At 45.3% G+C, this 23667-nt stretch overlaps 1 protein-coding gene across 1 annotated transcript in view; it reads left to right on the plus strand.

Moving 5' to 3' along the window:
• Efcab5 (EF-hand calcium binding domain 5) overlaps positions 1-23667 on the plus strand; it is a 111367-nt gene that overhangs the window by 80932 nt on the left and 6768 nt on the right. The window contains exons 16-22 of the mRNA XM_021178008.2: positions 2316-2485; positions 4026-4254; positions 6358-6510; positions 14120-14220; positions 14990-15243; positions 15842-16125; positions 16465-16561. Coding sequence (XP_021033667.2) covers positions 2316-2485; positions 4026-4254; positions 6358-6510; positions 14120-14220; positions 14990-15243; positions 15842-16125; positions 16465-16561 — 1288 coding nt within the window. The remainder of the gene's footprint in view (positions 1-2315; positions 2486-4025; positions 4255-6357; positions 6511-14119; positions 14221-14989; positions 15244-15841; positions 16126-16464; positions 16562-23667) is intronic.

Here is a 23667-nt window from a genome sequence, read left to right on the forward strand (position 1 = left end):
GCATTTGTATCAAAAGATGGCCTAGTCAGCCATCACTGGAAAGAGAGGCCCATTGGACTTGCCAACTTTATATGCCCCAGTACAGGGGTATGCCAGGGCCAAGGGGTGGGGGTGGGTGGGGGACTGGGGGGGGAGTGTATTGGGGACTTTTTGGATAGCATTGGAAATGTAATTGAGGAAAATACCTAATTAAAAAAAAAAGATGTCTGTATGTAAATAAGGAGAATGTTCAGGGTTCTCTAGAGAAACAGAACTCTAATGACTAAATCCATTTTTTCCTCTTTCCAGCCTCTGCTCCTGGAATGTTGGCTCTGAGATGAATTCTTTATTAACACATGCCTAGGCCACAAGCTTGGCTCATTCTCTGCTAGCTCATAACTCATCTAACCCACTCAAACTATTCTGTCTTCCACATGGCTAGGGATCTCTCCTCATCTTCTTACATCCAGGTCTGGGGCAAATCTCCCCTTCATTCTATCCTGAGTTCATCTACCTACTGGTTAGTTAGCTCTCCTTCAGGCCCTGCCTGCTGCTTCCTCTGCATCCCAGCCCAAATCTCACTTGCCTCTCATTATTTCCCAGAATCCTCTCTCGCTTCCTGTCAGTGTCCTACCTGCTATTTCCTGCCTCAGCTCACTGGCCATAGGTTTTTTTATTGACAAGTGATGGTTCTAAGAGATTCTCTCAACACAGAAATGATAGTATATGTATATGGTGAATATACATATATGATGATATGTATGGGATGAATACACACACACACACACACACACACACACATTCAGTGATATAGCACACACCGTTAATCCCAGTATTCAGGAGGCAGAAGCAAGAGGATCTTTATGACTGAGGCAATCCTTCTCTATACAGTGAGCTTCAGGACATTCAAGACTACATAGAAAGAAAGTCTGTCTCAAAAAATAGTTGTGTATAGGAAAGATTATTAGAACAACTCACAGGCTGTGGTCCAGCATGTCCAACAATGGATGTCTACCAACAGAAGGTCCAAGAATCCAGTAGTCCATAAGGCTGGCTATCCCAGCTGGTCTTCAGTATACACCAGAATCCTGAAGAAGTAGGCTCCAGTGCCAGTAAAGGAATGAACTTACAAGTGAGAGGGCAAGCAGGCAAAGACCAATGCTTTGTTTGTTTGTCCATGTCCTTTATATATAGACTGCCACCAGAAGATGCAGCCCAGATTTAAGCTAGATCTTTCCATCTCAAAAGATCCAGATTTAGGGTGGGTCTTCCCACCTCAAAAAATTCAATCAGGAAAATATCTGTCACAGATGTACCCAGCATAGGTTTTAAATAATTTTAGATGTAGTCAAGTTGACAACCAAGAATAGCCATCACAGGGGATAAGGATGAGAATAGACTATGAAACTAGATAAGAGACCATAAGAAGAGAACCAGAGGTATTGGGAGAGGGAAGGGGAAGGGTCACATGTGACCTGAAGGCAGAAAGCAGGCTATTGGGGTGGGGCAAATTATGTTTGATGAATGCCACAGAGAAATCTAATCTTTACATGCTAATTTTTAAAAAGAAAGTTAGCAGTCTTAATCTCTAAGAAACTCTTTCCTGAAATGTCCCTGATCAAGTCCAAATGGTTAAGAACTCCTTGAGGCTACAAAAAACGCTGTGTCTGTTAAGCACACTTGTTGCACTTGCAGAGGATCCAGTTTTGACTCCCAGCACCCACAAGGTGACTCACAATCACCTGTAACTCCAGTTCCAGGAGATCCAATGTCCTTTTCTTGCCTCTGCCAGCACCAGATGTGCACGTGGAGCAGGTACAGGCATGTGCACAGAGCACCCATACATATAACATAAAAATAAAGAAATCTCTTTCAAACTTAAAACAGATGCTCAAGAGCTTTGTTTACAAGCATTGGTTCATTCATGCTTCGATGGTGAAAGATGAGGAAAACACAGGCACTGGCTTGCCTCAGCCTCTCAAATCAGCACCTTTTACTGAACTCCCTCACCTTCAACCATGGTGGCGCTTCCAAAGGTTCTAAGTTTTGAACCTTTGAATTTGATTAGAGCTAAGAGGTTTTAGCTTGGATCGGGGTGTGTCTGTTTTCAGTAAAGCAATGTAACTACATATAAGACAGCCATTCTGCTGACTAACTAAAACTCAGGTTTGAAGGGCAACGTGGTGTCAGCCTTTCCCCACTGCCCACGATTGGTAATCTTTATGTCATTTATTCAATAAAGGTATCGGTACTAGATTCCCAAGTAGACTAGCAAAGGGACTGGGGGATTTCTGAAGCTGGTGACAAATACATGATCAGAAGTATTTTTGCCACAGGACGCTGAGGCTCACGGAAATAAGAAGATCAGTGCTCACATCTCCCTCCTAGAGGAAAACGTGTTCCTGCCTGAGAGAGGGCACGTTCTCTTGAGGAACGTGGCTTGCACTCTAGATGACGCTCCGTTCGTCCTGAACAAAGTGCTCTACAGGGACATGAAGGGAATCAGGTAGGAACTTGCTGACGAGTCGCTTTCTTTCTGTCTAATGTTTTAAAGACAAGATCTCACGTACTCTGGCTGGCCTCCAATTCAATATGTAACCAAGGTTGCCCTTGAACTCCTGATCCTCCTGCCTCTACCCTCCAAGTGCTGGGTTACAGGTAAAACTGGTAAAACTATTTGAAATCATGGGGCTGGCCAGCCACCATCCCTGGCTTTGGTTGTGTCTATCTTAGACAGTATTTTCTCCTTCTGAAGTAAGTTAGCATTTGAACCCTAGGGAGTTGCTGAAGAAAGAACTGTCTTCGAAGTGCCCAGTGCTTCCAGAGTGGGACCTGAAGTGTTTTCAGTTATCAATGGTTTCTATTATTGTTATATTTTTATTAATTAATGTATTTTGTGTGTATAGGTGTTTTGTTGGCATGTATGTCTGTGTGCCACTTACATGCCTGGTGCCTGCAGAGGCCAGAAGAGGGTGTCAGAGCCCCTAGAACTGGAGTGACAGTCAGTTACTATGAGCCACCATGAGGGGTCTGGGGATTGAACCCAGATCTTCTTCAAAAGAAGCAGCGTTCCTATCTGCTGAGCCATCTCTCCAGCCCCGTGATTTCAAATAGTTTTACCAGATCATTTCTAGAACTCACCCTGGAAATGGTTCACTATTTAGGGGCTTGGCTTTACAAGGTTGGCTGTTTCAGGAAATATTTAAAAATGAAACTGCCAACTCCCCGTGGGGTGGGACCACACTCCTGTGCTCCTGCTGCCACCGCCAACTCTCTGGAGCTATCCCCTGAAGCATCTGCCTCACTTGTCCCACGAGCCACTAGTTCCCTCTCTGCTATAATCCCCTTTAACCGGTGGTTCCACACTCCAGTAACCAAATAGATCTGCCATCCTCACGGTTTGATAACACAATACCCAGTAACCTGATAAAACCAAGACTCTTAAGCTTATAGTTAACCAATTAAATTTATGTATTAATGAAATCACAAATTACAAGATGCCAATAAATAATTTCAGAGCCAATTGCTAATGATAAAGCTTTAACCCAATTATTCTAACCTTTTGATAATACCATGTTGGCCTCCATTCTCCTTCTCCCTCCTCCTGAGACCTCTCTGTCTCTGCAACTCTTAGCTCTATCTCCCTTTTCCCTGTCCAATCACAGACCTCCCCTGCACTAATGTAATTGGACAGGGAAAATTCTGTAACAGTTGGCTCCATAATTTGTAGCCCCATCATCTGGTACATATACCAATACACATACGCGCGCGTGCGCGCGTGTGTGTGTACATGTATGTATATACGTATGCATGTATATGTATGTATTGAACTGATTGTCTCACACATGCCAGAAAATCACTCCACCTTTGAACTACACTTCAAGTCCTAAGATTATTTTTTAAATCTTTTCAAGTCAGACCCTTTAACAGGTGACCCACCTCTCCTACATATAATGCTTAGAACCATAGAAAACTAGAGTTTGTTTTCTCTATGGCTTAGTCTAAAGCCTGTGACTGTCCCCTATCCTTGTGTCCCTTTTCAACAGCTTTACAGTAGTGGATGAAGGAAAGCCAATCCATGTCCCCCAAGTTCAGCACCATGGAAATATCTTCTTCTGGAACAGTTTCCGAAGTAAGAACGAGCATAACGGGTCGTTCCTGGCTTTGCCTCTTCAGGATGCATACATGAGGATCTTTGGGGTCCTGGCAGTTGACACGCTTCGAGATCCTCATGAAATAAACATCTTCTTACCTCATGAGATCAAATTCTATCAGGTAAGCTAGAAGTCTACCAGCATATTGGTCAATAGCTTCTCTGTATGTTTTCAAAGTCAACCCTGGAAGCAGAGGAGAGTAAAGACACTACAGGTGGACAGTCTCACCGTGTTTGCTCTGTTTCTTGTATGTACCAGCCTTTGACATGTTCCTTATCTTTTGTAGAAAGACTGGGATACACATGCATGCCTGAGCCTCTCTGGAATGTTGCTTATATGTGCCTCAGCACTAAGCCTGGAATAGAAACTGATGCTTTGTAACAGAACTAATGACCAAACCACTGAGACCCTCAAAATAGGAATGGCCCTGTAAAGGGTGTGCTGGCTAGTTTATACTGGTAACTTGTCACAAGTTAAAATAACCTGGGCAGAGACTCTTAATGAGGAATTATATAGACTAGGCTGGCCCGTGGATATGGCTGTAGGGGGCTAGCTTGATTGTTAATTGATGTAGAAAGGCCAAGCCTATTGTGGGCGACACTATTCCAAAGATGGTGGTTTGTGGACAGCACCTTCAAAGGCAGGGGCTGCTGCAGAGTGTAAGTGAGGAAGAAGATGCTAGCTAAGCTCAGCAGTCAGCAAGGAGAGATCTGCAAGTTTACTCTCTCTTCTCTCAACTCTGCATGTTCCTGCCTGACTTGCCTGAAATACTGCACGGCAGACCAGAGTTAACCCTGTCTTCACTGAATTGTTCTGTGTCAGGGTATTTTTTTTTTCACAGCAACAAAAATGAAGCTGGAACAAAGGGACATTTTTTTTTATTAACAATGTTCACTATCGATCTCTTTGTTCTTTCCACAAGGGATGCTAAATATGTTTGCATCCTCTTGATCTTAGTGTTATCATTTCTGAGGAAAATGAAGAAGCCCGAATATTTCTTGAGAATTCATGTTTTCAAATTAGACCATGAAAATGACAGGCACATTTCAGACTGAGAAATAGCTAGAACATTTTGATCTAATGTTATGGATGGAAGTTGCCATGCAGATATATTTAAAGCCTGTGGAGCCCAGGGTCTGTGGCCTGGGGCAGTCAGGAGCTCACTACGCCAATGTCTTTGTCCCTGTAAGCCCTTGTTCTTTGTGTGTGTTCACCATTATGCTTGTCCTGCCCTTTACCTTATGGCTAGACAGCTAAGGACAGGGGTGGGTTCTTCTCCGATCATCTTGTTTGGTAAGATTCATTCTCATGTTTAATATGGACAAAGGTATGAGAAAACAAATGGTATAGAGCTGGCAGTAAACTAACTGCTTAGAGTCTCATCCATGAGCACGGCCAAATGATGATAAATTAGCTCTCTAGCCCTGGAAATTACAAACCTGGGTTACCCTTCCATGACCTGAATCCCAATCTTAATCTCTCTCTCTCTCTCTCTCTCTCTCTTTCTCTGTGTGTGTGTGTGTGTGTGTGTGTGTGTGTGAGAGAGAGAGAGAGAGAGAGAGAGAGAGAGAGAGAGAGAGAGAGAGAGAGAGATTTTGAAGAATTTGTGCTTCTTAGAGTTTTTTGAGAAGGCCACAGTTGGGATCTATGGCTTTCCATGTATCTCCTCTCTGTGGAAGAGTCCCATGCTTATAGGAAGACTGTGTAACTGGCATTCGTAGGTCTTGAAACCAAACACGTTCTGTTTGGTTGACCTGAGGGTAAAGTTCATGGATAATACCAAAAAAATTAATATTGAGAGCCAGGTTAATTCCAGGACTTGGGAGACACAGGTGAATCTCTGGTCTGGTCTACATAGTAAGTTCCAGGCTGGGCAGGCCTGGAACACATAATGAGAACCTGTCTCAACAAATAATAATAATATTGATATCAAATAAGGGCAATTCATAGCATTCGTGACTAGAATCTTGGCTTTTGAAGGATTTATTTTTCCTTTCTAAGTTTATCTTCTTCTGACGGCACATATCATAAAGCATAAGAAAATATGTAGGCCTCTATTTACACTTTTGGTGTCTTGTGATCCTTCTTGCATAGCAGACTCTCAAAGATCACCTCTTGGAGAACTGATTTTAACTAACTTGTCCATCATAAATTTAAGAGGCGATCATTGATGACCACTGTGTAATTGACAAAAATATGCAAATGGAATTGTCGGTCTTCTCAGGGGGTCGCCAATGCCTTCAGCACGGCTTACCACCACGTCCACAGCAGGGAACACGTGCTGCACTCCGTGATGACTGGCATCCGGTGGCTCTTCAGTGTCACATCTGGCATCACCACCATCACTACATGCTTCATCGAACCTAGCTCAGAACAGGTAGGTAAAGAGGGGCCATGTTACACCTTTTCAACACTATACAGTTATTAAATATTAATGTCCTGTTAATATTTAAGAGTCATAGTATTGAGGATGCGGCTCAGTGGCAGATCACTTGCTAGCATGCTCAAGGCTCTGGGTTTGATCCCAGAACCACACACGCGCGCGCACGCACACACACACACACACACACACACACACACACACGCACACACGCACGCGTGCGCACACGCCAAAAGAAATAAGTAAATAAAATTATGATCCCAACTCAAAACAAGTATCTATTAAAAACTGCCTTGGGCAAAAAGGAATATCATCTGTGCAAAATGAAGAAAAAACAATGGTCAGCCAGGGAGATGGCTCAGTGGATAGAGACACTTTCTTTGCAGGTCTGATGACCTTGATCCTCAGATTCCACGAGGAGGGAATCATCTACCGAGAGTTGTCTTCTGACCTCCCTGAATGTGGCAGACACACCTGCAGACACACGTGTAGGTGAGGAAGACAGTGAGTGGGTGAGGATGTAGCTGAACAAATCCAGGATCTTCTGAAGATGGGCTTTCTCCCCCAAGCAAGCGAGATACTTAGAAAACAATCGAGTTTAAGAGCTCCAGTGTTTAGAGGGTGGGGATGGAGACATGGCTCAGCAGTTACCAACACTAGCTGCTCTTGCGAAGGATCCAGGTTCAATTCCCAGAAACCACATTGTGACTCACAACCACTTGCCATTCCAGTTCCAGGAGATACAATGCTCTCTTCTGACCTTTACAGGCTGCTGCCTGCACATGATGCATGTGAACTCATTCAAACATACGCTTGGATATATTAGATAGATGATAGATAGATAGATAGATAGATAGATAGATAGATAGATAGATAGATAGATAGATAGAATGAATTCCAATTTGGGAGGTTGGAGAAGTTACTCAGAGGTTAAGTGCATTGGTTGCTCTTGCAGAGGACCCACATTCAGTCCCCAGCACCCACACCAGATGGTTCCCAGCTGCCTGAAACTCCAGTTCCCGGGGTTCCAGTGCCCTCCATTGTCTTCTATGGGCACTGCCCACATGAAGTACACGTATAGATAAGCAGGCACACATACATATACACGAATTATAATTTTATCTTAAGTCCCAATTCTGAAACCTATGAAAGAAAACTTGTTCTGATTCATCCTGGGATACATCCTTTGGCCAAAGAGGTAGCACATGCCAGAGTCATCTGAGAGTCGCAGGAAGTGGCTCAGCTGCTGTGTTAAGATACAATTACTTCATAGCAATAAAAAAAAAAGAATAATGTTAAAGGCTCCCGTCTGTATAATGGATACTTGCTCCATGTTCGCTTTGTCTTCTTTAAAGGTAAATAAGGCCGGATAAGGTCATTCATGCTCGAAGTCCCAGAACTTCAGAAACCAAGACCAAAAAAACCCCAAAAAACAAAAACAGATGAAGAAGGAAGGAAGGAAGGCAGGCAGGCCCATTTTCTCTCTCAGTGGCTTGGTCATGCTGATGCTGATGAGCCTTGGGATTAGAGAGGAGACAAACATATACAGAGAACTGTTGATGTTTGATAGAGATGTTGAGCCCTCTTGTCTCTGCATCATCCCTTGGCATAGATTAAGAACGGGAATAGGAGGTTTCAATTGTCCTCAGACCTAGTAATCTACTCCGTCCGACAGGCTACGCCCCAGTGAGGCCAAAGTGGGATCTGAAGGTAACAACTATGGCAAATGGCCAAAATAGCCCAAGTCAGTCAACAAGGATCAAGGCTTTCCAGTGTTTGACTTTAGTCTCTTGACAACATAGACAGAACAAGGCCAGGATCCATCTGCTCAGGGACATTCATGCTGAAAGGTTAAGGGAATGACAGTCTTCTCCACAGCCAAGGTCGAAGCGATGGCACAGCCAGGAGAGACTGCAACAGCTTTCAGAAATTGGTTCTCTTCTACCCATGTGGGTCCTGGGGGCCAAACTCTGGTCATCAGGCATAGCAGCAGGTGTCAAGTTCCTTTATTCACTGGGACATCTAGCCACCTCCCCCCCCACACACACACACACCCCAGAGGGTTTTTGTTTGGTTGGTTGGTTTTCATTTTTTGGTGGTAGTGGTGGGTTTTGTGGTGGCAGTAGTGGTTATTTGTTTGTTTGTTTGTTTGTTTTGTTTCTCTGTGCCCTGGCTGTTCTAGAACGTGCATTGTAGCCCAAACTAGCCTTACGCTCAGAAATTCACTTGTCTCCAGAGTTCTAGGATTAAAGGTGTGAGCCACCACTGCCTGGCTCCAACGGGGTTTTAAATGTAATTTGAAATGTCTCGTAGACATCTAGGTGGAAATATTGAATGAGCAGTCAGATGCATAAGCTGGATGTTTAAACGATGATCCTGCTGATGTGATAAAGCCTTGCCCCCCACCAGTTGTCAGTATCTTATCCCTGCCTCTGTGTTCCTTACATGACTTAGTTTTGATTTCAAACATAATCTGAAAAACGCTTTTCAGATTTGTCAAAGGCTCTGTCAAGGGAGACCAGAAGGCCTCGCAGAACTTCACACCGTGGCTTCACACCGTGGCCATGGCTTCCGGCTTCAGCACGGCAGTGCCCACCAACTTCCCCTAGGGCAGTGGCTCGCAACCTTACTGAGGCTGCGACTCTTTACTATGGTTCCTCGTGTTGTGGGGACCCTCACCCATAAAATTATTTTTGTTGCTACTTCATAACTGTAATTTTGAAACTGTTATGACTCGTAATGTAAATATATCCTGTTTTCTGATGGGTTTAGGAGACCCCCTGTGAAAGAGTCATTCCATCCACAAAAGGGTTGTGGCTTCTTACATATTTTTTATTTGCAACCTCCTTTCTGCCCAAGAAATTTTTACACAACCCAGAAAGTATTAAAAAATAGGTTTACAAATCCAAAATTTAGTCATCGTAAATCATGAATTTATTTTTGAAAAAATATATATATATATAATTTTATGTAAAATTACGAAAGATAAAAAAGAAAGTTTGGAAACCAATGATATGGATTAAAAGCTTGGCTGAACATTTGATGCTATGCCACAAAGTATATCTCTAACAGTTTTCATGGTGGGTTGATGAGCTGTTTTTATAATCACCAGTCTAAGAACACAACTTTACATAGATCCATAGTACAAACGGCAGAAGTATGTCAGGAACTGTGTCCTAGTCCCAAATCAAAATTAATTTAACAATTTTTTATGAAACTCAAGTGAGCAATTTTTAAAATCAAATATTCTAATACAATATTTTCCAAAGATATACTAATTTGATCCTTACATGCTAAGGAATAATGGTGGAAAAATAGTAAAAGTCTTTGTTTCAGTCCTCTACAGTAAAAGAACTTCCAGGGATAGCACCACCCCTGATTTCAGCTGTACTAGAGAGCTATAGAAATGAAAACTGCATGGTATTGGCATAAAAAGACAGGTTGAGGGCTGGAGAGACGGTTCAGCGGTTAAGAGCACTGACTGCTCTTCCAGAGGTCCTGAGTTCAATTCCCAGCAACCATGGTGGCTCACAACCATCTGTAATGGGATCCGGTACCCTCTTCTGTTGTGTCTGAAGACAGAAACAGTGTACTCACAATATAAAATAAATAAATCTTTAAAAAAAAAAAGCAGAGAATTCCACCACAAACCTTTGAAAAATAAGACAGGTTGATCAATGGAATAGAATAAAAAAAAAAACCCAGAATGTAAATCTCCACGCCTATGGACACCCGACTTTTTGATAAATAAGCCAGAAATACACAATGGAAAAAAGAAAGGATCTTCAACAAATGGTGCTGGTCTAACTGAATGTCTGCATGTAGAAAAATGCACATATACCTGTGCAGAAAATCCAAGCCCAAATGGATCTGTAAAATCAGATACTCTGAAACTGATAGGAGAGAAAGTGGGAAACAGCCGTGACTGCATCGACGCAGGAGATAACTTCCTGAACAGAGCATCAATAGCTCAGGCACTAAGGTCAACAATTAAATGGATACTAGCTGTAAAGGAAAGGATAATCATGCTGCAATCCACAGACCCAGAGAGGCTAAGCAATAAGGAGAACTCAGGTGGGAACACATGAATCTCCCTCTGGAGGAGAAAGAGGAGGGATCGAGTCGGGGGCAGGAGAGGATGAAGAGAGAAAGTACTGAGAGAGGCGACTAGAATTGGGGAGCACTTTGGGGGTGAGGTAGGAACCTAGTGTGATGGGATCTGTGAGGATGACCCTCTCTAAGACTCCTAGCAATGGGGAGACAGAGCCTGAACCGAGCATCTTCTGTAACCAGCCAAGGCTTCCAGTGAAGGGACTGGGACACCAACCCAGCCACAAAACCATCGATCTACAATTTGTCCTTCCTATCTATAAGTTGTGCTGGGGATAAAGGTGGCACAGAATTTGTGTGAGACCCATGCCAGGAGAGAAAGCTTACTCCAACACTGCCAGGAGAGCCAGGAACCAGAGGCTGGGTAGCCCAGAGACCTAGAATAGAACCAAACATAACTGGCAAGGGGGAAAAAAAGCCAGTGAAATAATGGGTAATGATATTTTGCTGTGCTCATAGATTGGAGCCTAGCCCAATTGTCATCAGAGAGGCTTCACCCAGCAACTGATGGAAACAGATGCAGAGACCCACAGCCAAACATTAGGTGGAGCTCAGGAAATTCCACAGAAGGGAGGAAAACTTGTAGGCGCCAGAGGGGTCAGTCAAGGTTTCCACGAGAAAACCCACAGAATCAACTAACTTGGGCTCATAGGAGCTCACAGAGACTGAGCCGATAATCAGGAGCCTGCATGGGTCTGTCCTGGGCCCTCTGTACATAAGTTATGGTTGTTTACCTTGGTCTTCCTTTGGGACTCCTAACAGTGGGAGCAGGGGCTGTCTCTGATTATTTTGCCTGCTTTTGAGACCCTTTTCCTCCTCCTGGGTTACCTGTTCCAGCCTTAATACGAGGGGAGGTATCTAGTCTTATTGCAACTAGATATGCCTTGGTTGGTTGATATCCTTGGGAGGACTTCCCTTTTCTAAGGGGAAACAAGAGATGTGGATCTGGAGAAGAGGAGGTTGGGAAGGTGGGGAGGGGGACTGAGGGGAGAGGAGGGAGAAGTGAATAAATAAGTCTTTGTCGTCGTCCCGCCCCCGCCCCACCCCACCCCCGCATGTTTCTGTAAGAACAGAGTATTAGCACGGCAGTCTTGAACCTGAGCTGGGGTGGTTCGGCAGCTCATTGGTGACTTGGGGCATGATGCGTGTGTCACATGACGCAACACCGGCAAGGGCTGCAGCAAACATCTCAGTTCATTTTGATTTTGAATTAATTGTTGGTCCTCGCACATCCAGAAACCTTTAATGATATAAATTTTTATGTAGCCTCCTACACTCAGTGTGTTGCAACTTACATGAATACACGTTACAAAGATGTGCCGGAGAGGCTGAAAACTAATCAGAAGTCAGGGAAATAGAGATGAAGCAAAGAGAGTGAAAAAGGAATGTCAGCGCTAGGAGGATAAGGGGGAGAGCAGGGTCCTAAAACCCACAGGAAGCAAAGCTTATCAAGAAGTAAGTGTTAGCCGGGTGGGGGAGGTGGCGCATGCCTTTGATCCCAGCACTCTGGAGGCAGAGGCAGGCGGATTTCTGAGTTCGAGGCCAGCCTGGTCTACAAAGTGAGTTCCAGGATAGCCAGGGCTACACAGAGAAACCCTGTCTCCAAAAACCCCACCCCCGAAGAAGAAGAAGAAGAAGAAGAAGAAGAAGAAGAAGAAGAAGAAGAAGAAGAAGAAGAAGAAGAAGAAGAAGAAGTAGTAGTAGTAGTAGTGTTGGCGCCTGCCCCAAGCCAGCCTGCATATGGCGGACTAGCTAAAACAGACAGGCAAGCTTCCCCGCCCCAGCTACACTGGCCCCAGTGGCAGCCAGAAGAAAGACACACAAGTGCCTGCCTCCAATGCCACCGCACACACAGACAAATGTGTGACAAAAAGATGGGAAAAGCCGTGAAGAGATGAAAGAGAAAGCAAGTCCAAGAGTAGAAAGGTGGATCTGGAGACTCAAAGGCAGTGATGGGTAGGCAGATATAAGGAGGCCATGATGAGGTCCTGGTCCAGGAGCTGCCACCAAGGGCCATTTTGGGGGTCTGTGGTCCTGCTGCAGCCGTGGGTCTGTATCGATATCTGTGGCTGGAGTTGCCACCAAAGGCCAACCAGATGTCCGTGGTCTGGGCTGCCACTGGAGACCATGTGGATAGCTAAGAGCCATATTGCTACAGGGACATGCTGATCTGAGTGGCCTACACTGCCACCTGAGGCCATGGAGACATCTGGGCCCGGGTTGCTGCCAGGGGACCATGCCTGGGTCCTACAGCAGCCTAGGTCTGTGTTGATGTCCCAGCCCCATGTTACCACCAAAGGCCGTTCAGATGTCCTTGGTTTGTGCAGGAGGCACAATGCTTAGCTAGCCCCACCCCTCACCTATGCAGCACAACAGAGCTGACCCTGATGGTGGGGGAGTGGGGGAGCTGGCCCCAAGGGTTTGAGCACTCAGGAGAGCTGGCCCTGCCCCTTGTCTGCCACAGGGTGGTGTGGGCAAAGGAGAGAAGCCCCCCCCCTTTGCCCCTTGCCACTTAGGACAGGTCCTGTGTGGACCCGGCATCTCACCTGGTCCTGAGTTCAAGTCTCAGCAACCACATGGTGGCTCATGACCATCTATGGTGGAGACTGGTGCCCTGTTCTGACAAGCAGGTGTACATGCAGATAGAGCACTCATGCATAAATTAAATAATTTTTTTAAAGTACTATCTTTAAAAAAAGAAAAAGAATAGTTGTAATAAAGTAGTAGAGAAAATGACTTCATTGAAAAATGTTTATTATACTTATTTTTCATAGGCTCTTATATATTTTCTAAGTGTTTTTTGTTGTTGTTAATTGAGATGGTATCTTCCCTAGGCTGGCTTGAATTTCACTATATAGTCTTAAATTCATGATCCTTCCGCCACCACCTCCCAAGCACTGGTTTTACAGGCATGTGCTACCATAGCAGGCCTACAGCAAGCACATAGCTTAGCTAGCTGTGGTAGCACATGCTTTTAAACTCTGTACTCAGCAGGCAGAGGTGGGTGATCTTTATGAGTCTGAGGCCAGTCTGATTTACATAGGGAGTTCCAGGCCAGCATAGTTCCAGGGGTACATAGTAAAACCCTATCTCAAGACAAAAACAAACCTATATATTAAAATAATGTTATTCCTTTGAAAAACACTTTCACTTTGGGGATATGGTTCTTTTAATGACCCAGAATATATACAATATCAATGTCCTTAAAGCCAAAATTCAGGCTGGAGAGATGGTTCAGCGGTTAAGAGCGCTGACTGCTCTTCCAAAGGTCCTGAGTTCAACTCCCAGCAACCACATGGTGGCTCACAACCATCTGTAATGGAGTTTGATGCCCTCTTCTGATGTGTCTGAAGACAGCTACAGTGTACTCATCTAAATAAAATAAATCTTTACCAAAAAAAAAGCTAAAATTCATTTAAATTTCCCTGATTTTTCTCTATGGATCCCCAAAAGGTCTGATTACTGCTTTCCAACGAGATCTCTTCCTGTTTTTCAGGAAGACTATGTTTTGCGCAATATGATGGTTACAGATTGTCTCGGTCTAGCAGAAATCCACACAGATCCCCCGACCATCACGAGGAACGCATGCATCTTTAGGTATGAGGCACATCTGGTTCATCTGACTGGTACGCTCATGGATGTGAAGACACTTCTGCCCTGATTGCTACACGCACTCATTCTAGTAGCTCATTTATTATTGTTTACATTTACCGAACAACACTTGCTTTGCTCACAGTTCTATGAACATTAGAATGCACGTGCCCTTCCCATCACCAGCACAAACAGGATAAGGGGCGCTATTTTTTTTTTAATTAATCTCTCATTGAAGCAGGTAGGCGCTGGGATGCAAACGCCCTCCCTTGCCTTGGAATAAGACTTACTCTGGTATAATTGACATCCCACATCTCCTTGGGACTAGGCTGGGCAGACAGGATGCTGCTTCCTCAGTCCCTCACGGACTTCTCCAAGGAGCACTTCCTCATAAGTGACTCATAAGTACCCTTGCTCCAGGCTCTGCTTTAAAAAAATAAAATAAAATAAACCACCACCTTTCAGATAAGTGTAACTAGGCCATGTTAGACAGGGAGGCAGAGCCTCACGGTACAGGGCAACCTGGGACTGCTATCTTTAGTGAGCCCGTCAGGGAAGGCGCTCTGCTGAAGAGCTGCTCAACCAGCTCCGTACCCACCTGAGGGTGAGCCAAAGGACAGTCATGTGAACTTAGTACGTACCGGGGAGATGAGAGGACCATGACAGGTGATCGGGGCAAGACGAGCGGAAGAGGGTAATTAAGGATATTTGGAGTTGGAATGCCGTGAGAAGGCCAGTCTGTAAGAGACCTATGCTTATTTGGTTTTGGTTTCAGGGACTTCCTCTTTAAATGCACAGACACTTCAGAAGTTATTTTGGCTTCTTCCGGTGGAGAAACCCACATTGCCATTCCACTTCGCCAGAGAACCAAAGAGGCCATGGGCGTCCTCGATGTTAACATTGGCCGGAGCAGGATGCTGCTGTACCAAGAGTATAAAGATCTACAGAAAATGGTGAAGATGATCCAAAACGTCTCCTATGAAATACTGGGCGAATTCTCTGGAGAAATCGAGAAAACTATGGTTTTAGGTATTGTGAATATGGTGTCAGGGTATATTTTCCAACTAATCATTTCAGAATGTCGATCTTTCCATGTGCGGAGAATCCCCTTGTGCAGTCTTAGCCATGTGAGTATGTCTGTTCTGTGACCCAGCAAAGGACAAGGACTCATGTCATCATCTTAGTTAGGCCTTCCAGTAAGAGGCAAGATGGCCCATCTGCTGGGAAATACATGAGGGCAATGGATAGCCCATTTCACAGGTGTGCAAAGTGAGGTTTAATAAACAGCAGATGGTAAAAAGCTGAGCTTTGCACCTGTTTTTTCCCCCACAATTTGACACCATTTTATATATATATATATATATATAATGGAGGAAGCCTTCAGCCTAAGCCTTAATTATAAAACTCAGATTTGGGTGTGTTTGTTTGTTTGTTTTTTCCGTTTTTATCCCTAAATAGTATGTCAGATATAATTCTATTTTGCTATTTCTTTTTTCATGATCAGAGAAACTAAAGTTGCTTAAAATCACGGGACATGGTTTTCTTTTGCCTGAGAAAAATGGTTTATTATAACATGCTCCGAACACTGTGCATGTTATGTTCATAATTAGAATGTGTGTAATTCCAGAGATGGAATCGGCAGGAGAGGTGAAGCGGGCAGGGATCCTTTTCTTCCGAACCATGCTGCAGGAGCTGCAGGAATGCCTCCGCCTCCTCGACTCCATGGACTTTGTGTCGCTGCTTCTCTATGAGCACAAATATCATGTCGACTCGGTCCTTCAGGACATCACTCCCCAGGAGGTGGAAGCCAATGTGGCCCTGGTGCACGACGTCCTGAAAGGAGTTATTCTGTTCTCTCAGCGGGAGAAAGACTCTTTAAGCGACTTGGAAGAGTGGGAAAAATGGAAGTTTGTGAGTTTGGGGGTGATTTCTAGCGGGCAAATTTTAACAGTGGAGCTCGCAGGTGTGCGGCTGCAAGAATCTGCAGCTAGCAAGGAGCATCCTCAGAACCCACACCCGAGCTCTCAAGTGTGCATGCACATCGACATCTTAAAAGCCCATCTTTTATCCTTTCTCATGACCCCTCTAGACCCCAAACCATAAGACCCAAAGCTGTCCGTGATCCTGACATCTGACCCCAGAGATTTGCCTGTTGAGGATTTACCTGTCTGGGGCTGTGCACGCTGGTGAGCCGGGCACTGCGTTTCTACTGAGTGATCACAGAGCTTTGCTTTTGTTCGTTGTTCACAGCATATTAACAAGTACTTAGTGGAGGAGATTTGTGTGCTTGATCCGACCGCTAGCAACGTGGAGGTTAACGTAGAGCTCATTACAAGCTATATCCAAGGTAAGGAACTGCCTGATAATGTAAATATATACTAAAAGCAAAAGTCTGTGAGAGATTTCCATTATAGAAAAAACAAACAAAAAATAACCAAACAACAACAACAAAACCAAGATGGTTCTTGAATTGCATTTACATCAAAGTAAAAATGTTCTTGAGTTTCTAAAAGAAAAGATACAATCTACAATTTGCTCTATTCCCCGAAGTGTCCATGCCACACATAAGAATTCACAGGTGTGCCTGCTCGTACTCACTCAAAGCTTTTTTAATAGCTCTCACTACTAAGGAAACTGAGTCAGGAGGATCTCTTCAGTGCAGAAGTTCAGGGCCAGCCAGGGTGACATTGCAAGACCTTCATCTCAAAGCAAACAGAGGGAGCTCCAGTAAGAACTGAGCAGTGAACAATAGAACAGTCTTCTATTTTTGGCTCCAATAAAGACCTGTTAAAAGATCATTAGTGTGTAAAGGCTGGTAGTGTGGCCCCCTTCAGAGGAGAGTTGGCAAGAGTGCAGAGCCAGGAGGCTCTTGGGTTGGAGGTAACATGGAACTTGCCAGAGAATCGGCCACACCTAAAAGCAAATACACACACAACAGGCAAAGTCCTGCTCTGGCGTGGCGTCCTCCACCGGATGCCTCAGGCCAGGCGTGCAAGTGAACTCAATAAAAACTGCTTGCTCCACTTTGCAGCTTAGGAAGAACTGATCACTGACCTGGTGTGAAAGGCGGGATCAAAAGGATCTGCAAGCCCAAGGCCAGTGCTGCATGTGAGACTCAGTCTCCAAAAGAAAGCAAACAAAAACACTATTATCAAGCCGGGCATGGTGGCGAACGCCTTTGATCCCAGCACTCGGGAGGCAGAGGCAGGTGGATTTCTAAATTTGAGGCCAGCCTGGTCTACAGAGTGAGTTCCAGGACAGCCAAGGCTATACAGAGAAACCCTGTCTCGAAAAACAAAACAAAAAACATTAAAAAACAAAAACAAAAAAAATTATTATCATCAACAGTGAAGTGGCTCTGTTAGTTCTCTCCGAAGGAAAAATTGGAGATTGGGGTAGGGCTGGGAGACCAAGCCTGGAGCTAAGCACCCTGAGGACAGATGCAGGTTTCTTCCGGCTCTCTCTCTCTCTCTCTCTCTCTCTCTCTCTCTCTCTCTCTCTCTCTCTCTCCTCCACCAAGTCAGAGGCTTTCTGGGCTTCTGTGGTACATATATTAGGTTGTGAAGCTCAGAACTGAGAGACCCCAGAGACAAGGAAAAGATAAAAGCAATGGCAGGGATGGGAGCTTCGCCCCGCAGGCTGTAGACATGGGTGGCAGAGCACTGAGCTTGTGGTGTGGTGATGCCACTGGGATGGTGCTAAGACAGTGAGGCACTCCCAGAAGCCTAAGAGTGCCTGGAGCTCCCAGAGAATTAGTGTGCACCATGAGTAATGTGAATCCGGTTTAAAATTCCTATTTGGAATTCTATATGAGCAACAGCTCATGTCTCTGAGCTCAGTCATGGTAGCCTCTACATTCACAGGTACCACACAGATCTGACTTCTAAGGATCGATCGTTGAAGGGAACAAGTAACATCAGCAATCAGCAATAAAAACAACTGGATAGTGTTTACTGTTTGCTGTGTGTGTGTGTGTGTGTGTGTGTGTGTTACAGAAAAGTTGCTCGGCAAGCACTCTACCACCAAGTTAGACCTCCTATGCTCTGTTTACTTTTTATTTTGAAAGAGTCTCACTCAATTGCTTAGGCAGGCCTTGAACTTGTGATCCTCCTGCCTTGGGCTTCCAAGTGGCTAGGGTTACAGACCTGTATCAGTAAGACCTGCTCAGTGTATACTTTCATATACTTACTCAGTCTCCCTGGCCCTACCCCCACCTCTAGTCTCTGGTTCCTCCTTTGGGGGAGAACTAACAGCTATAATGAACTCCAGCAGACCAGTTTGTCTAATCGGTATTCTCCCTGTGACCTCGTTCCTCTTTGATCCCGCCAACTTGCCAGCCCCTCCACCTAGAGCTTAATGCCAGGATTCCTTGTGTTCCTGAGTGATGTTCCCCTTCTTGGACAAGGACATAGGCACCCACCGATCTTCAATCCAGTCCCTCTGACATAAGGAATAAGCATAAGGGACAGGCCTTGCCATTTGACACCCTGCAGGTGTGTGCCCATCCCCCAATCTGGGGAGCGGCTAAAGGCTCCTGTGGCTCAAAGGAATCTCTTTAGACTCTGCCTCAAATTTGCCTGTTAGAGCCACCTGCTCTGCTCAGAACACATGCAAATTTCCACCACTCGCCCAGTCTTTGAACTCTAGCCTTTCCTTCAGCATCCTTGACCACGGAAATACTGCGTTCTGCTTTCCGATAGTGCCCTCGTGTGGCAGAAATCAGAACTGCAAGTTATAGAGCGGGACGCAGCCAGAAACCAACAATTGGCAGGTTTCCCTTTTGAAACTAGCAACCTTTTAGTGTTATCAGTCTCTGTAGCAACCAACAAAGCTATTAGGTCACCGGGATATATCAGTCCCCTCTCATTTAGATAAAATTCTATCAAGAAATTCTAAGTTCCATTCTTGAGAAAAGAGAAAGCATTCTTTGGGCGCATCTTTCTGTTTGTGTCAGGAGAGGACCCTTGTGGCAGGGGCGATCTATTATACAAAGTTTGTGTGGCCTTCCTGCAGCTTAAAAAAAAAAAAATCTCTTATTCAGGAAGCCCGATCAGTATGAGATGGCACCGGCAATATCGGCAGGTTCTCTCAGAGATTGGACATGCCGGGAAGAGCATAGGATCTGGAGTGTGGTTGATAGACACCCCACCGGGGAAAACTGAGTGACCCTTTCCCAGCAGGAACCATCTCCAAATAGCTTCTTGGTTAGGGATGGAACTTTGGGTCCACTTCCCCTTCTCTGTGCTGGGATTTTGTCTAGCTTGAACGTGTCACAGTCTCTGTGAGTTCATACGTGCAGCAACCTTGTCAGGTCTAGAAGACGCTGTTCCTTGGCTTCATCCCCCACCTCTGGCTCTTACAGTCAGTCTGTCTGTCTCCTCTTCCACACAGACCTTAAGCCTTGAGGGGAGGAGTTCGATGACAGTGTCCCATTCAGGACTGACGGCTCCAAAGTCTCTCACTGGTCGTCCTTACCCAATAGCAGTTACCTTTCTCCTGGCTTTTCCTTAAGTGCTGGGTCTAGGACGGAGGGTCCCACACTTAGCTAAGCAAGCCCTTGACCCCTGTGCCCTCCTCCAGCCGTGGTTTTCTGAGGACGAGTACTTTTTCATTTTATGTCTGAAAAACGTTTCACTTCATCACTCGTACTTGATATGAACTTTGCTGGGGACGATCGTTTTGAAGACTTTTAGGAGTTTTGGGGACTCGGGAGGTTCTATTTGACTTCCTCTCTCTCTGTCACCAGATTGGGGGAAACTCTTTAACCAGAGACACATTGATTCATTCATTATCTGGTTTTTTTTTTGTGTGTGTGTGTGTGTGGTTTTTTGTTTTTTTTGTTTTTTAATGAGATACCTCATTTAAAAAAAACATGAGGTTCCAAGCTTGGGACGTAGGTCGTTTTGTTAGAGTCCATGCCACACATATGCATGGCTGAGGGATCAATGCCCGATCCCACAGAAAAGGAGGCATGGAGGCCCCAACCTGCAACGCCAGCACTTGGGAGATAGAGGCTGAGAGGTCTTAAGCTCACTTAAGAGCTTGAGAGGCTTAAGAGGCCATCCTTGAGTACATAACAAGTTCAAGCCAGCCTGTGAAAGCCTGTCTCGAAAGAAAGCAAGAGAAGCATAGATCACGTCACATACACTTGCGTTCTGAACTGCTCTGTTTGGATAATACACCAGTCATCAACACTATCTAATTTTATGACATTTTCAAAAGTAAGCTGTAGCCCATTAGTGCTGGCTCCCTCTTCTCTCACTCTGTTCCCCAGCAACCGTGTATCTGCTTTCTGTCTGTTTGGATTTGCCTGTCCGGACTTTTGGTATAAATGGGATTATGCAATCGGTGGTGTCTTGTTTGCTCATCCTAGTGTTTGCAGGGTTCGTCTACATTTTGGTGAATGGTAGTTGTTTATTCCTGAGTTATCTATACGTGGATATGCTATAGCTCACTTATCCACGTATTGGATCATGGGCCCCTGGTATCTTTGTTTTTTGACTCTTGGGATTGTATTGCCAGGACTGTTTTGTTTACAGTTGTTTTGTTGGCGGTGGTGATGGGTTTTTGTTTGTTTGTTTTGTTTTCTTTTGTTTTGTTTAAGAAGATGCGTATTCTGTTCTCTTGGGCTCAGACCTTAGGGGTGAAGTGGTTAGGTCAATGGCAGCTCTTCTGTGTAACTTTTGTGTCTCTATGGCCTTTTGACTTGCAAGGCTGCTATTGAGATGTGGGAAGCCTTCCTTGTTTTCTGAGTTTGCAGATGTCACCCATGTTTTGCTTCTCCTCATTCCTTTATGCCCCCAAGCTGTGAGATTTTGTGGTGAGAAGTCTTGGCATGGCTGTTTCCACCCATTGGTCTGGGTTCTTGCTGGGTCTCTTCAGTTGTGAAATCTAGGTCCTCACCTCCTGGATACCTACATACATAGCATCAAGGGTGCTATTACAGCTGTGCAAGTTGTGCACTGCACAAAGCCCCCCCCCCCCAGTGAGTGGGCAAATGTCAGCTCACTCTCTAACCCGATTCCACTGACTGAGCGCTGTGCCTTGACTTGATGCTACGTCTGCTTGGAAGGGGGCATCTTTTTCTTCACAACCCTCGTCTCTGCTCAGCCAGCTGTAGGCTGTGCATGTATCCAGCACAGGTGACCTGGAGGCTGATGGTGACCCTCCTCTCCCTTTCTTCTGTTCCTTCTTTGTGACACTTTATTCAGACATTGGGTCTCCTAGAATCGATCTCCAAAGTGCTATTTTTAGTGGGTAGAGTACAGCTTACGTTGTAGAGCTGGCTTGCACAAAGCCGTGTCTGCAAATAGGTAAACAGGCGTCCTGGTTTCTCTCCCATCCCCCGCCCTTTGTGCTGCTTTTCCTTTTCTTTTTTTTTTCTAAAATTCTGTTTTTTAAGTTCTTACCTGCTAAGCTGTGGATTGGGGCGGTGTGGGCGAGCGTTTGCCCTCTGAGAGCCCCTGTACCTCTGTTCACATTTCATCTCCGGTCTCCCAGGGCACTGATGATTGCGTATTGCAGTGTCCTCTCTTTCTCCTTTGGTGTTTGAATCCCTGCATCACCACGTGAAGATTTGCTGGTTTTAAGAGGGAAGTGACTTCCTGTGTGCACGCTTCTCTAAGTTCTTTATCTCAGACCGTTGGCTTCCGGTGGGACAGGATTCTCCCCTTACTGTCTGGACAGGAAACAGCCTCTCTTCCCAAATCCTAGGGCCTGAGGGGGAAGTCTGCAGGCCTCCATATTTAGAACATCTCCCAAGTGCCCTGCCATGTTCTGGGGAACTGCACTCTCAGCCCCCACTCCCAAAACTCCCGAGATGTTATCCTGAGATGAAATGAGAGAGGAAATCACCCAGCGCTGCAGGGGCAGGAGCATTACTAGGCCTCTCACTCTTTCCTAAATGCATCTGGACACCTTTCTGAATCCAGTGAGGCTGCTGGGATAGGCAGGTGTAAGCCTCCTCCATTGCTGGCTTATCCTCTTTTCTCCTGTTAGCATTGCCACCACTTCATCTCTGTCTGCTCCTCAAACTTTATTCCTTCATCCTCCACTCAACCACTTTAAAGGAATGTTGACTCTGTGCCAGGCTCTGTCTTAGGACTTTGGGGACCAACAGAGAATAAAGCTGACTAAAGTCCCTGCTCTCAGGAAGCTCACAAGTCCAAGGTGGCTCTTGCGTGCTATCAGGAGAATCATCTCTACCTGAGCTACAGTGAGAGCCTATCTAAGACAAAAACAGAGGAAAGCAGAGAATAAACAAGGCAGGGCTGGGATGGAGCCAGTGGCAGAGCACTATGCTCACACAGACACACACACAATCACACATACATACATCTCACATACACTTACTCACACAGGACAGTAAACATAACAAAGAGCGCTGACTGGTCTTCCAGAGGACCTGGGTTCAATTCCCAGCACCCACATGGCAGCTCACCATTGTCTGACTCAAGTTCGAGTGGATCTGACTCCCTCACGTAGACACATGTGTAGACCAAATACCAGATGTACATTAAAAAATAATAAAACTGTTTTATAAATTCGTGATAAAATAAGTAAGCAGGGTAAGGTGATTGGGTGGCGTTGGTGGGAGACAGGGAAAGAGTGTAGGATGGAGTTTTATTTTCTCTTAGGTGATGTGGTGGATCTCACCTAAGGTCTTGTGTGAAGCAGTTCAAATATAAATAGATAGTTGAGAGACCTTGTCACGCGGTAAGATTTAAGCAAGGAACTCAGCTATATGGATCCGTCTGTGGCGAGTACTTCAAGCAGGGCAAGGAACCAAAGCAAAGGCCTTCTAAGGCAGGAATACTCGGCTTGGTGAAACAGGGAGGACACTGCGTCAGGAACAGAGCAAGAGAACTAGAGGCACGTGGAAGGTGAGGTCAGCGGGTGATGGGTGGGGCAGTGGGCCAAATCAGTCAGAGCCTCACACCATCGTAACAGACTGTGAGAAAAAAGGATAAGCTTGAGAATTTCATGACTCGGCGTATGCTTTCAAAGAGTCACTCTGATGGCCAGGATAGTGGCTCCCACTCCGAGCGCTCGAAGGCTAAGGCTGAAGGAGTATGAGTTCAAAAGTCAACCCGAGTTACATGGCAAGACTCCACCTAAAAAATAAAATAAGGAAATATAAGGAACTGGGCAGGGTAATGTCGACTTTTAATTCCAGCACTTGGGAAGCAGATCGCTGTGAATGCCAGGCCAGCCTGGTCTACAGAGTGAGTTTCAGGATAGCCAGGGTTGAAAGAAGAAAAGAGGGACAGGAGTGGGGGAGGAGAAAATAAGACCTCTGTTAGAAAGGCTTTGTGGTAGGGGAGGGGTAGGGGGATAGTCAGCGACCAGTCAGCGGGGCTGCCGGTTGCTGCAGGAATTGAGGTGGGAGTGGTGCCAACAGAAATGGTGAAACGCAGTCCGGTCGTAGCGCATATTAGTACAGATTTTGTTGAG

Source organism: Mus caroli, unplaced genomic scaffold (assembly GCF_978045245.1).
Source record: "Mus caroli unplaced genomic scaffold, Mus_caroli_1 scaffold_13, whole genome shotgun sequence".
NCBI lineage: Eukaryota > Metazoa > Chordata > Mammalia > Rodentia > Muridae > Mus > Mus caroli.